This window comes from Martes martes (assembly GCF_963455335.1).
Source record: "Martes martes genome assembly, chromosome: 9".
In the NCBI taxonomy this organism is placed as follows: domain Eukaryota; kingdom Metazoa; phylum Chordata; class Mammalia; order Carnivora; family Mustelidae; genus Martes; species Martes martes.
In genome coordinates, this window is record NC_137896.1 from 109,755,090 (window position 1) to 109,769,065 (window position 13,976).

The 13,976-nt window shown below is 37.5% G+C and overlaps 1 protein-coding gene across 1 annotated transcript in view; it reads left to right on the top strand.

The window, feature by feature from the left end:
• HEATR5B (HEAT repeat containing 5B) overlaps positions 1-13,976 on the top strand; it is a gene marked incomplete at its 5' end in the record, with an annotated part of 103,568 nt that overhangs the window by 46,194 nt on the left and 43,398 nt on the right. The window contains 4 exons of the mRNA XM_080813663.1: positions 1,936-2,105; positions 9,271-9,415; positions 12,614-12,853; positions 13,369-13,620. Coding sequence (XP_080669789.1) covers positions 1,936-2,105; positions 9,271-9,415; positions 12,614-12,853; positions 13,369-13,620 — 807 coding nt within the window. The remainder of the gene's footprint in view (positions 1-1,935; positions 2,106-9,270; positions 9,416-12,613; positions 12,854-13,368; positions 13,621-13,976) is intronic.

Genomic DNA, 13,976 nt, shown 5'->3' on the forward strand with positions numbered 1-13,976 from the left:
AGAGTGAGTGAGAACGCACAAGCAGGGGGAGGGGCAGTCAGAGAGAGAGGGAGAGGCAGACTCCCTGCTGAGCAGGCAGCCTTCAACTCAGGGGCTTGATCCCAGCACCCTGGGACTATGACCTGAGCCAAAGGCAGGCACCTGACAGACTGAGTCACCCAGGTGTCCCTCAGCTCTGCTTTTTATATATGCTATTTTATTTAATCCCTACAACATACCTATGACTGTTACTTGAAGTTTTGAGCAGAGAAAGCCTTATTTTTCCCCTTTTCTTTCTTCTTCTTTTTCTTTTCTTTTCTTTCTTTTCTTTTCTTTTTTTTTTTTTTTTTTTTTTTTTGAGAGAGAGAGAGAGAGAGAATGTGTGAACTGAGAGGGGCAAAGAGAGAAAGAGAATCTTAAGCAGGCTCCACACTCAATGCAGGGCTCAATCTCATGATCCTGAGTTCATGACCTGAGCCGAAATCAAGAGTTGGAGACTGAACCCACTGAGCCACCCAGGTGCCCCCAGAGAAAGCCTTTCTAAATTGAATTTTACCTGAAGTCTCATGAAGACAAAGGTCAAAGTGGAGTTCCTTTGTCCTGGAGCACCATCCACTTGTCTTCATGGACTTCTGCTTCACTGTTTTTTTTGAGCTCTAAAGATCAGGAACGTAAATTGAAAATGCACTCCCATAAAGGAGGTAATATTATGTAATTTTTCTGTGAGGAATCAAGCTCAGAGAAGATAAGTAACTTGCCTAAAGTTACTTAACTGAGTGGCATATTTATGATCCTGAGGCCTATGTTCTAACCACACAATTCCACAGATATAATTTTACTAAAGGTTGAATGAAACACAGAAGGCAGAAAATCACTATGAATTGATCCTGAATGTATCACCCATTTTCAGTTTTCCCTTTTTCCCCTATCATTTAGTAAATGCTTTCAGTGAGTCAAGATTTTTATACATATTATCTGTCTCATTTAATTCTAACAGCACCCTGAGATAGGTGCATCTCTCCATTTTACAGATGAAACTCCAAAGCTGGGAGAGGTTAAGAGCTTTTGCACCATTCTGTATAGCTAATGAATAGTTGGAGCCAGAGGTGTTTCCTCTGCGTGCCAGTTTCCTTTGCGTGCATTCTTAACCACTATGCTGTGTTGTCTCCATCTGGACAGATATTTTAAAAAAGAAAGAAGCCAAAAATGAAAAGATCTTAATGAAGAAAGTTACAAATTGGAAAATACTTGATTTAGACATGTCTTTTTCTTGCACTCAGCGTCCTCTTTGAGAAATTTGGTAATTTTTTCTTCCAGTATTATCACAGGATATGGACAAGATAAACACGTGCCTGATTAAACATAGGTGTATACCAAGTGCTTTCTGATGCAGTGATGATGAGGCCATATGTATTTCAAACTAGAATGTGACGCTATATGACTGTGATTTCCTTATTTCACATTATATGTATATAAAATTATTTTATTTTACATTTTACATTGGCAAAAATTTTAAATCACTTATATTAGGGAATTAAGATGTTTTTACAAGTATATAATACTACTATTCTTTTTCCTGACTACCTCTGTAAAAGTTTTCATTAATCTTCTTAGGAAAATAGGATTTAAAGTTATTAAATAATACAGTGATAATATTGAACAGGGAATGAGGAATCTTCTGGCTCTTTCAAGTAAAAACGGTGATGGGTTTAAAAGACCATATAGTTTCCTAGGTAATTTACATAAACCTAGCTAAATCTAGGAGGGATATATTATTGTCATCCATATACAGTCATGTTTTGAAGTCATTTCTATGAACTTTGCAGACTTTTTTGTCTTCAAAACAATCTGAATAGTAATCAAAAAGAAGAGTTATTGAGAAGAAAGTTGTTTTCTAGGAATATTTTTGGTAATACTAATAATAGCTTTTTGCATTTTCTTTTATTATGCTACCAGGGAATGGAGCAACAATTTCCACCATTCGTTCTTCCTGTTTGGTGGGTTGTGCAATAACCCAGGACCATTCAGATTCTCTGGTTCAGGCAGCTGCCATATCTTGCCTTCAGCAGCTTCACATGTTTGCACCACGACACGTCAATCTCTCTAGTCTTGTTCCTAGCCTGTGTGTAAGTATAAAGCTGCTTCATTCATTGATTTATTTACGGAGCCCCAAATTTGTTTCCCAAAAGATTAAACTAGACCAAAACAAAAAATGTAAGTTTTCTGGACTGTGCATTCTAGAGTTTCACCTTCAGTAGTCATTTTATGACTTTTCATTTTATTTATTGGTTTCCTTTTTCACCTTTTAAGAAATATTTTGATGAACTATTTATTTCTTGGCTAAGAATGCATCATATTTTTAATCTTTCCCATTCAGAATTTTGTGCCCTGAAATTTGATTGGTAACTTCTTAGGGTCTCTTGCTATCACCATTGTCATTAATTTGTTCACTTAATTAGTACTTATTGAGAGCCGGCTATGTGTCACATACCATGCAAAGTTCTGGGAATACATTTGTAGATTAGACAAGATGAAGCTTCTGCCGTAGTGAAATTTGTAGTTTACAAGGGAACAAGGTCAATAATAATTACTTACAAATAAGATAAGTGCTAGAAGAGGCTTATAGGAAAACACATAACAGGGGAGCCTGTCAGAATCTAGGCATTCTGAAAAGATTTACCTGAAAAAATGATCTTGAAGGTGTGGTCTGCAGGATAATTAAGAGTTCAGGAGAAAGCATGATATTGCAAAAGACAGAATTTATTTTTAGGCAGACAGAAAAATATGTGAAAGGCCCCAAAATGGGAAGGACCATGACACAACTGAGAAACTGTTTAGTGAGAGAGAAGGGGTGAGTGGAGCCCAGGCACAGAATGAGGCTGGACACTTAGCCAGGTGAGAGATCATGCAGACTTTCTAGATGTATTTAAACTTTAGACCTTTTGACTTTGAGAATTATGGTAGTCTAGGAGGGAGATGGTAATGTCTTGCTCTATATTGGCAGCAGTGGGAATAGGGAAAGATAAATAGAATTGAGTGATACTTGAGAGGAAGAGTCAGTGGGGCCACCTGGGTGGCTCAGTTGGTTAAGTGTCTGCCTTCAGGTCAGGTCATGATCCCGGAGTCCTGGGATCAAGTCCCATGTCGGGCTCCCTGCTCACTGGAGAGTCTGCTTCTCCCACTCCCTCTGCCCTTCCCCCTGCACTTGTGCTCTGTCTCTCGCTTTCTCTCTCTTGCAAATAAAATCTTAAAAAAAAAAAAAAAGAGGAAGGATCAGTAGAATCTGTTGATTAATTGGCCATAAGGAAAAGAGAGAAGGATGTAATCCACATTCTGACTTGAACATAGTAATGTAATTTTCTGAGACCGGTAACACCAGAAGAGGAAGAGGTTGGGAAGAATGTGTATCATTAAATCAGTTTTAGATAATTGGTTAGTTTCATGGCCTGGAGCTCAGAAAAGAGAAATTTGGTTGGAAACATAAATTTGGGAGGCATAAGAATTTAGATGGGAAATAAAGACAGGAGTAGTTAAGATCATGAGGGAGAGAAAGAATGCTAAATGAGGAACCCAGCGTATAAAATTTAGGAAAAGAAAAAGAATCAGGGGGTGCCTGGGTGGCTGAGTGGGTTAAGCCTCTGCCTTCAGCTCAGGTCGTGATCTCCGGGTCCTGGGATCGAGCCCCACATCGGACTCTCTGCTCAGAGGGAGCCTGCTTCCCCCTTTCTCTGCCTGCCTCTCTGCCTGCTTGTGATCTCTCTCTCTCTGGTCAAATAAATAAATAAAATCTTTATTAAAAAGAAATAAAAAGAATCAGGAAAACTATGAAGCAATCTGAGAGATTAAAGGAAATAAAGAGTTTGTAGTGTTCACAGAAGCCAAGTGGAGTAGACAGGAGTGGTCAGCTATGTCGCACATTGTTGAGAGATCAAGATGAGAGCTGTGTGTCCTTTGACTTTTGTCACATGATGTCTTTAGCAAGAGTTCATCTAGCAGAGTGGTTACAAATAAAAGCCCAAATACATTGGGCTATGAACAGAAACTTCATTCTGAAGTTGATTTTATAGGAGAAGACTGAGGGCCATAGGTCAAAGGGGTGATGGGGTCAGGCAAGACTTTTTCTCCTACAGTAGTGAGAGGTGAGGGTGTAAATGCTGAGGAGATGGAACCAGTAGAATGGGAGGTGTGGGGCAGAGAGTGGATAATCATCCAAGGTTTCTGATGGAATGGAGTTTCCAGGGCACAAGTAAGAGAATGTCTCTCCCAGTGCAACATGAAGAAAAGAGGAAAGGATGAGTATAAATAGAGGTGGGTTTTTGGATTTGGTGGCTGGAAGTTGGGGAAGCTATCATCTGAAGACTTTTACTTCTTAATCAAGTAAAAGGGAAGATAAGTTTTATGAGTGAGGGAGCAAGGAAGAGGGCCAGAAGTTTGAGGAGAGTGGATGCAGGAGATTGAATTAACTGGAGAAATAGAAGATTCTGTGGTAGTACTGAGGGTTTAGGAGAGGGTAGTGACTCTTTTTTTGGCTCCATCGTGTGATTCATGATGGTAGCAGTTCACCTTGTAAGATTTTTCTCCAGCATCTATGACCAACTGTTGAGCGGACGATATTTTGAAACATTCATAGTTGAACTTTGGCCAACCAGATTCAAGTAAATGATAGCAGGATGAAAGAAATAAGGATTTTAACAAGACATTGCTAAAATAGTAATGCATCATGAGGTCTCATTTGGATAAAAGAGGAGGGAAAAGACAGCAGGAGCCTGACATATAGGGAGAAAGAAATCCATTGTAGATGTAACCATGAGAAGATATCGCTCACGTAAAGGGAGCAGAAGGTTATTCAGGATGAGGTGAAGGAACTGAAAGGCCAGCATATTAGATGTTAGATCTGATGTGGTATATTTAACTTATGCAACAGGATTTTCTCTTGCCTCACCATAGACCAGGGGGAACTGAACCAGTCCTAGACCATCAAAGAATCAGAGTATGCTGCAGGGCAGAAACCAGGTGCACATAAAATGCGTACAGGAAACATCCACAAAAAAAGTAGTTGATGAATAGTTTACATCTGATTGCATTCTGCAGCAAGAAATGTGGCATCCTGCCAAAAACCATGGCCTAATGCCTAACCTCTGAGGGCACTGGTGACATCTCTTGAGTAAGGAGGCTCTACATGAGCAAGCTGTTACATGATACAGCTTAGGTAACTGACAAACATGATGTAAACACACACACACACACTCTTTAGGTTATCTGGTTCCTCCATTTTTTTTCTCCTTAAATATAATTATACCATAGAGGTTGACCTTCTGAGATGGAACACATTTAAGAGGATCTGGTAAAGTAAATAATGTGAATTTCCTTATCTCAGTGGAGGTTATCAATAAACCATAGGCTACACAATGAGCTTCCTGTGTATTAACGTGAGATAATGCCTCAAAACTGATTTCCTTAGCAGAATACCGAGGGTTTTATTACACAGCATGTTGGAGCCCTTTCCTGAACTCTCTCCAAAAGGCTAAGTAGTAAGATTACAGGTAGCTGATTGGAAGGAGAGGGCATGGCAGGATAGAGATGAGAAAAGGGGCCGCTCAAGGGCTTATCTTATTTTCACATTGCCGAAAGCCCCCATGCAGTCTCTCTTACCAGATCTTTTGACAATGAAAAATAGTCCACACATCAGTTCATCCAAATTAGTGAAATCAGTTCAGATTTTTATAAATTTCATTTTCATTTCTGCTCAATCATTGCCATTAGAAATGGCAATATTACATGATACCACGTGTAATACCTAACACAAATGAAATGAGATTTTTTTTTCAGTGAATGTATTGAGAGGTGAGTTTCACCATCTTTAAATGATATAAAAGTATTAGAATTTGATTTTAGATGTTAGAACATTCAAAATGTATCTTTGAAAGAAAAACCACTACTCTGAATTATTGTTATTTCCCTCTGGGCAAGCAACTGCTTTTTTTGTTTGTTTGTTTGTTTTTGTTTTTGTTTTTGAGAAAGAATTGTGTGTGCTTGTGTGTGCACATGCATGAGTGGGGTGGGGGAGGGGCAGAGGGAGAGAGAGAGAGACTCTTAAGCAGGCTCCATGCCTGTTGACCCTGAGATCATGACCTGAGCCAAAATCAAGAGTCAGACACTTAACGGACCGAGCCCTCCAGGCACCCCAGCAACTGCTTTTTATACCATGTGACCACAGTTACACGTTCTTTTGTCCTGACAGAAGTATTCTGCACGTAAGCGCTTATGTCATCTGAGATAATTGTAGGAAATGTTAGTGAGAGAAGGACTTGAGCTGAATGCCCACATCATCACTGTGAGAGCAGGAGGGTCTGGTTGTCAGGGATGTGTATACAGTGGGCACAGCAAGGGATAGCAAGGTGACATACAGTGTAAAATAACAGGCATTTTTAGAGGAAGATGGAGGTCTACTGTAGGAGCAAGCAACACAGTGTTCCTGAGGTTTGTGGACTCTAAGAAAAACGAAGAAGCTTCTTTGGAAAACGATTTGGCATAATCTTAAATAGTTGAATATATGCATATGCTGCGACCCAGAAACTTCACTCTTACTTAAGTAAACACCTGACAGAAGTACACACACATGTGTGCCAAAATACACATACAGGAATGTTCACTGTTGGATTATTCATCATAGCCAAAACACAGAGCTGACCTAAATGTCTACCAGTCAGCAGTGGATAGAGAGTGATGTCATTATTCAACAGAATACTACACAGCAATGAAAATGAAAGGTAAAATGTAATCACATGGGTGAATCTCACAGACAACTTGCTGAGAAGAAGCCAGACACAGAAGAGAGTGCACAACATGGTTCCATTTATATAAAGTTAAAGAACAGGCTAAATGAAACTATAATGATGGATGTCACTATAGACTGTGATTATCCCCAAGGGGCTAAGAAGGGCCATGAGGAAGCCATATATTTTTATCAAATTTAATATGTTTTATTCTTTATTTTGTGGCTTTTACCAAGAAGTGTCAAGGGAAAGTTTTCAAGCAAATATGTCTTTATTTTCCCTGGTTTATAGTGACTTTAAGACACCATCAATTATAATTTGCATCTCTAATATTAGGGATGTTAGAATGGAAAGAATATGCCTCTGAATCATTAAAATGGAGTTTTTGAAAAGACTTGGTAAGCTAAAGTGTTTTTTTTTCCCTTTGGCTCTGCCAGTCAATATTTGTTGAGTATATTTTCTTAGCTAAAATTCTTTTTTTTTTTTTTTTTCAGATTAAAAAGAATTTTCTTTTTTTTTTTTAAAGTAGATTCTATGCCCAACATGGGGTTTAAACTCACAACCCCCAAATCAAGAGTTCCATGCTGTGTGGACTCAGCCAGCCAGGGTCCCCTCTTAGCCACAGTTCTGTTCAGTTGCAACTAAATTAAATTTTTATGGTGTTCTGCTTTATATATATTTGGTCATTTGATTTTTACCGCAGTTATATAAGATAGAGCTGATACTGTCTCCATTGTACATATAAAAAGTTATGTGTACAATGGAGACAGTATCAGCTCTATCTTATATAATTGTGGTAAAAATCAAGAAACTAAGAAACTAAGTGACTTGTTCTTCCCATCTCATTTGACCATGCTTAAGATTTCTAAGTATAGGATATTTGAAAGTTCCAGAATGTCTCCATTTTAAGGAAATGAAGTGAATAAAACATTTTATTGAAAAAAAAACTGTCAGGTTTTATTCCCTCAGTTTTATAGACACACACACACACACACACACACACACACATATACATATATACATACTTATATATACTTATATATTATATACATTTTAATACTTGGTATAAATTTCACAGGGTATAAATTTTATGCAAATATATCTTGAATTATAAATGCTATATTGGTAGCATAAAAATATGCTAGTCAGCATTGTGAAGAAGTGGTATATTCCATATATTTGTTCCCTCCTCCACTGTTTCTGGATGACACTTTTTTTTTAAAGATTTTATTTATTTATTTGACAGAGAGAGAAGTCACATATAGGCAGAGAGGCAGCAGAGAAAGGGGGAAGCAGGCTTCCTGCTGAGCAGAGAGCCTGATGCTCTGTGGGTCTCGATCCCAGAACCCTGAGATCATGACCTGAGCCGAAGGCAGAGGCTTAATCCACTGAGCCATCCAGGTGCCACTCTGGATGAGAATTTTTCCTCAAATATATTACTTATCTTGCTTAAAAAGCAAGTGCATGGAACATAATTTAATATTTTCTTGATGAGTCAGATTTATAGCAATAATGATAATAGCTAATATATATTGAGCAAGTACCATGTCTCAATCACTGTTGTAGGGAAAATACGTGCATTAACTTTATTTTATTTTCACTGTATTCCTGCAAAGAATCACTCTCCACGTTTTGCATATGGGCAGACAAGGCACAGAGAGATTAACTAAGTTGTCTGAGGTCACACAGGAGCCAGTGACAACCAAGATTCAAATCCAGTCTAGTAACCAGAGCCTGGGCTCTTACTCATTATGTTGTTCTGTGTCTTATACTTTACTTCATGTATTAAGGTGTACTACATTGAATCTTTCAGGAACTTTTGAGATGAAAAACAGTTCTATTCCAAAAGGGCCTATTTTGGAATTCTTTCCGGATGTTTATGTTTGCTTGATCTTACTTATTTATTTATTTTTAAAAGATTTTATTTATTTATTTGTCAGAGAGAGCACAAGCAAAGGGAGAGGCAGGAAGAGTAGTCAGGCAGAGAGAGAAGCAGGCTCCCCACTGAGCAGGGAGCCTGATGCAGAGCTCAATCCCAGGGCTCTGGGATCATGACTTGAGCCGAAGGCAGGTGCTTAACCGACTGAGCCACCCAGGCATCCCTATTTTTTTATTTTAATAAATACCCTTCTTAGCCTTCAATTCTTACTCCGTGCTCTCCCTCCCAACTTTTCATTGACTACGTATAATCTCCATGCACTTAAAAAATTTAGATGATATTTAGTAGAACCATGTGTAAAATAAGATGTGCAAGAGATTCTTCTGGATTTTCATGGAAGTATATAGTATCATCTTTAGTGACCAGGTCTTGGAACAGTTATTTTGGCCACTAAAATATTCCTTGTCTACTTTAGTGGTATTATTTTTCCAAAAGTCAATTATTTGACTATATATTTTAACAACTGCTCCTCTTAAATGAAGAGCCTCTTCACAAGTAAGGTGTTAATACATATTCATTAGGCAAATGAGATTGCAGTTTTTTAAAGAAAATTGTCTAATATGTTATGGTTTCCAGGTTCACTTATGTAGCTCCCATTTGCTACTTCGCCGAGCAGCTGTGGCTTGTCTCCGGCAGCTTGCGCAAAGGGAAGCAGCTGAAGTGTGTGAATATGCCATGAGCCTAGCAAAAAATGCAGGCGACAAGGAGAGCCCTGGTACTCGTAAGTTACTTTATCAGTCAGTATTCTTTTTATTTAAATACTTCAACATCTCAAATGAGTACTACTCTTTAAATAACATTTTTGCTTTCAAGTATGGTCAATCTTCTTATTCTTTCAAGTTATAAAACCATTATTTAAAAATTCCAGTATCATTTTCTTGGTACTTTTACACTTTTACCTTTTTTAAAGTTTGGAGCTAAAAAGAAAAAAAAGTAAACAGCATTTAGTATCAAGGTACTCGTGCCATTCCTTCAGGATGATTTAGCTATATAATGGATAACAAACTCTAAGGATATTGCTTTGTATCACTAGTAGACTTCTGGAAAGAGAAGTGATCTATTTGGGGGGTACCTGAAGGCTTCCAGTCTCTGATACTAGTTGACCCTTCGTGATGTAACTTTTCCTCAAGAAGGAAAAGCTAGAGTAACCAATAAAAGAAATGTCAGTAGGTGTTTGGGTAGCAAAGGTAGATCTTTGCTTGCTTCCGTTCTTTCTGCTTTTGGGGGAAGGGGGTTAAGAATAGCTTGAATTTCATAGCCGGCCTTTTGGTCTCTAGGGATAGTTTGCTTGAGAGCTTTTTCAGAGCTTAACGGACAGGTATCTCCCCTATTGTGAGAGAAAATTTTTACTTGTAAGAGCTTGCTAATGCAGAGAAGTTGCTTGGGTACTAAGAAGCAAGGTACTAAAATAACTTCAATTTTAGGATAATATAAGAGCTCTATTAACAAATATACTATATTGCATAATATGAAATAAGTTACTTATACAGTAAACAGCATTGCTTTTAAGAGAGAAAACAGCACCAAAAATAATTATAGAATTCTCCTGAATACATAGAAAATTTTAAAACTTATACACATCAGTCACCATAATCAAAATTGAAAGACAAACTAAGAGGGGAAGTACTTGCAGATATTTATTAATTTATTTTATTTATTGAAGTGTGCATATTTGCATTTTAATGTTTTTAAAGCTTAGTGTGTTGAGGGTTTTAAGACCACCCTGAGGTTTGATGATGTACTAGGAGGACTTAGAATATAGTCATGCTTATGGTTATGATTTATTATAGCAACTGGACACAAAGCAAAATATGCAGAGGGAAAAGGCACTTGGCGTGAAGTCTGGAGCAAACCAGGTACAGGTTTCCAAGAGCTCACCTGCCGTGAAGTCACACAGGAGCTGCTTGACTCCCCAGCAATGAGTCCTGACAACATATATGAAATGTCTATCACGAAAGCTTGTCAGGGGCTTGGTGCCCAAGATTTCTATTGGGCACTGGTTGATTAGGCATGGTCTGTCAAGCATGTTCCAAAAGTCCAGACTTTCAAAGGCAAGCAGGTGTTCTGCAAAACCGTACTGTTTGTACAGTTTTAGGCATAGTGAGCCACTTTGACCAGGAAATGGTGGGAGCCCTCCTGAAACCCACTTCACTGGGATGCTAGCTAAAGGCTAATATGAATTTCAGGTCTTACTAAGTCATCTCAAGCATGCTATGTTACCTCTCTTCTCCATCTATGGAAAATCATGAGAGCATAAGAAACACGTTTTATCAAAGAAGAAATATCAACTTATGAAATATTTTCAACCTCCAGTGATTAAATAAGTATAAGTCAATACAATAAGATAGCATTTTTCTTCTATAAAACTGACCAAATTAAAAATAATGATTATAACCAGCACTGAGAGAGATATGAATAAAAGAGAAATGTCTTATACTACTGGTAGAAAGAAATGTAAAATAGTACAAGTTTTCTGGATTTGTCAGTATTTTTTGTCATCTTACCCTTTGATCTAGTGATTCCCCTTTTAGGAATTTTTCCTCAGTGATCAATCAGTGTTCTCTCTCTCTCTCTCTCTCTTTTTTTTAAGAGAGGGAGAGAGAAGCAGAGTGCGGCAGAGGGAGAGAGAGAGAGAAAATCTTAAGCAGGCTCCATGCCCAGCGCAGAGCCTGGCATGGCGCTCAATCTCCTGACCCTGAGATCGCATCAAGAGTAGGGTGCTTAACTGACTGAGCCACCCACGTGCCCTCAGTGTTTTCTTAATTCAGTGGTTTTTTTGTATAGCTATGAAAATTCATGTTGTAGAAGTGTAATTCCTGATATGGGACATACTATCAGCTGCTAAGTAAAAAATAGGCCTCTGTGCCTAATTTCTTACTAATGTTCTCTTTCCTTGGAACTGAACCTTTTGACTTTTCTTACTATCTGAGTTCCTCTCACTGTGGCTATTTTCTGCAAACTTCCCCTTATTTTGTCTTTGGAGTGACTCAACTAAAAGAGCCACTTTCCGTCTGCACGTCTTTGTCTCACTCTTCAGGGTTCAAAGGGCTTCCGTCTTTGGAGCCTCAGTATTCCTTCTTAAGGTTGCCAGTTGTACAACTGACACTGTTTCTAAGAAGGAAAAGATTTTCAGATAAAGCAGGACATTTAACTACTATTTTGTAAAAGTATGACTTTTTTAATTGAAGTGTAATTGACATACAGTGTTCTGTTAGTGTCAGCTATACAACATGGTGATTCCACCGTTCTGTACTTGATGCAGTGCTCACCTTGACAGGTGTAGTAATCATCTGTCGTCATATGTTATTACAGTACTACTGACTGTATTCCCCATGCTGTACTTTTCAACCCTGTGACATACCTTACAGCTTGAGGTTTGTGCCTCTTAATCCCTCCCACCTATTTTATCCATCTCCCCACTCAGTATGACTTTTTGATCGAATAGTTCTTAGAAAGTATTTTCCCAGTTTTTAAATGATCTTTTAGGATACAATCCATTTATAACTTGTGTTCCGGCTTTATAGATTTTTAAAAACCTAAACTATAAGACTGAATAAATTTCAATTTTTTCTTCCAACAAATAAAGCAATAATTATTTTTTAGTCCATTAAATTAAATCTACTTAGAAATATGTCTCTTTCCCACACTTAATTTTTTTTGGAATGAAATATATATTTATGAGCATTCCCTGGAGGTTTGTTTAAAATACTGCAGAATAATCAGTCTTAAGGATCCGAGTTTTACCCATATTGTCAGATTAAATTCTAAACCTAAGGATATATAAACTGGAGAACATAAATTCTATGTATAGCTAGCTTGTTTTGTTGTAGTCGTGAATTTACATGTAAGTCTTGGTCTTTATTACCTATAGTACACAACAAAACCCTATACAAATTCATTTGTAAAATTTGCTTTTCAGATGTCAATCCTTTTGCACCTGGAGTCAGTTCTCGAAGTGATATCCACTGCCGGCACCAAGGTGTTAATATAACAGAAACTGGTCTCGAGGGACTTCTTTTTGGAATGCTAGACCGGGAGACAGACAGAAAATTATGTTCTGATATTCATGATACTTTGGGGCATATGCTTTCATCACTGGCTGTAGAAAAACTTTCCCATTGGCTAATGCTTTGTAAAGATGTCCTGGCAGCTTCTAGTGGTATGTATTTAATATATAAAATATGTTCTTAAAATAATGACTGTTTTACCTCTGATATATATCTGTATATGTACCTGTACATGTATGTATCTGTATATGTAAATATAAATATATACATATATATATATGTACTTGAGCTTACATTTAAAAATGCTAATAAACTTTAATCTATAAATCCCTGTATAAATGTTGAAGGTTAAATCATATTACAGACTAATGAGCTTTCTTTGATTTGGGGGAAATAACTAAATTCAAACTAAATTTTCGTGTATAAAAACCCAGGTTACTCTGTATTCAACATAGTATGTAAAACTAGTGAAATATGTAAAAACACTTTTATGTTATCCTTTCTTTGCTTTCTGATTGACGTAAAAAAGACTTGCCAGTTCTGCTGTTTCCACAGGAGTGAGAATTTAGTCCTTTTTTTATTAGAAATCTTGTAACATTAATGCAAGTTCTAAAGCATCATTTTGCTGTATGTGAGGTTGTCATAATATGCCTTGTTTGTGTTATAGATATGAGCACTGCCACTCCCTTAAGTAGTGGAAAAGATGAGGAATCTGAGAAGAAAGACGAGATGGATGATGATACCATGTTCACCACACTAGGTGAAGAGGATAAATCAAAGCCCTTCGTGGCACCTCGCTGGGCCACTCGGGTGTTTGCTGCAGACTGCCTGTGCCGAATCATCAATTTGTGTGAGAATGCGGACCAGGCCCACTTTGACCTTGCCATGGCACGTTCTGCTAAACTACGAAACCCTACAAGTAAATTTAAAATCAGAGTATTTTTCCCCAGAGTATTTTTCTAGGTTTGTAATATAGGTTTGCTGCTATGTAACATGGTTTAGACTCTGCCTTTCATTTCTTACAAGTTTCTTTTACCTTTGTTTTCTGTCGCCTAAGCATACTACCTATATTCTGACCTATATTTAGAAGATAAGTTGAAGAAAATGGTCCAAAGGGATACGCCTTCATAAGGTAGATGTATCTTAATCATCTAAGATAACAATGCCCTAAAGATAACAATGGCAGTAACTTACACATCCTTTGTACTTTGTCCTAGTTTAGCATTTAAGTATAAAAGAGATGGCAAAATGTTAAGGTACATAAGTAAAGGTTAT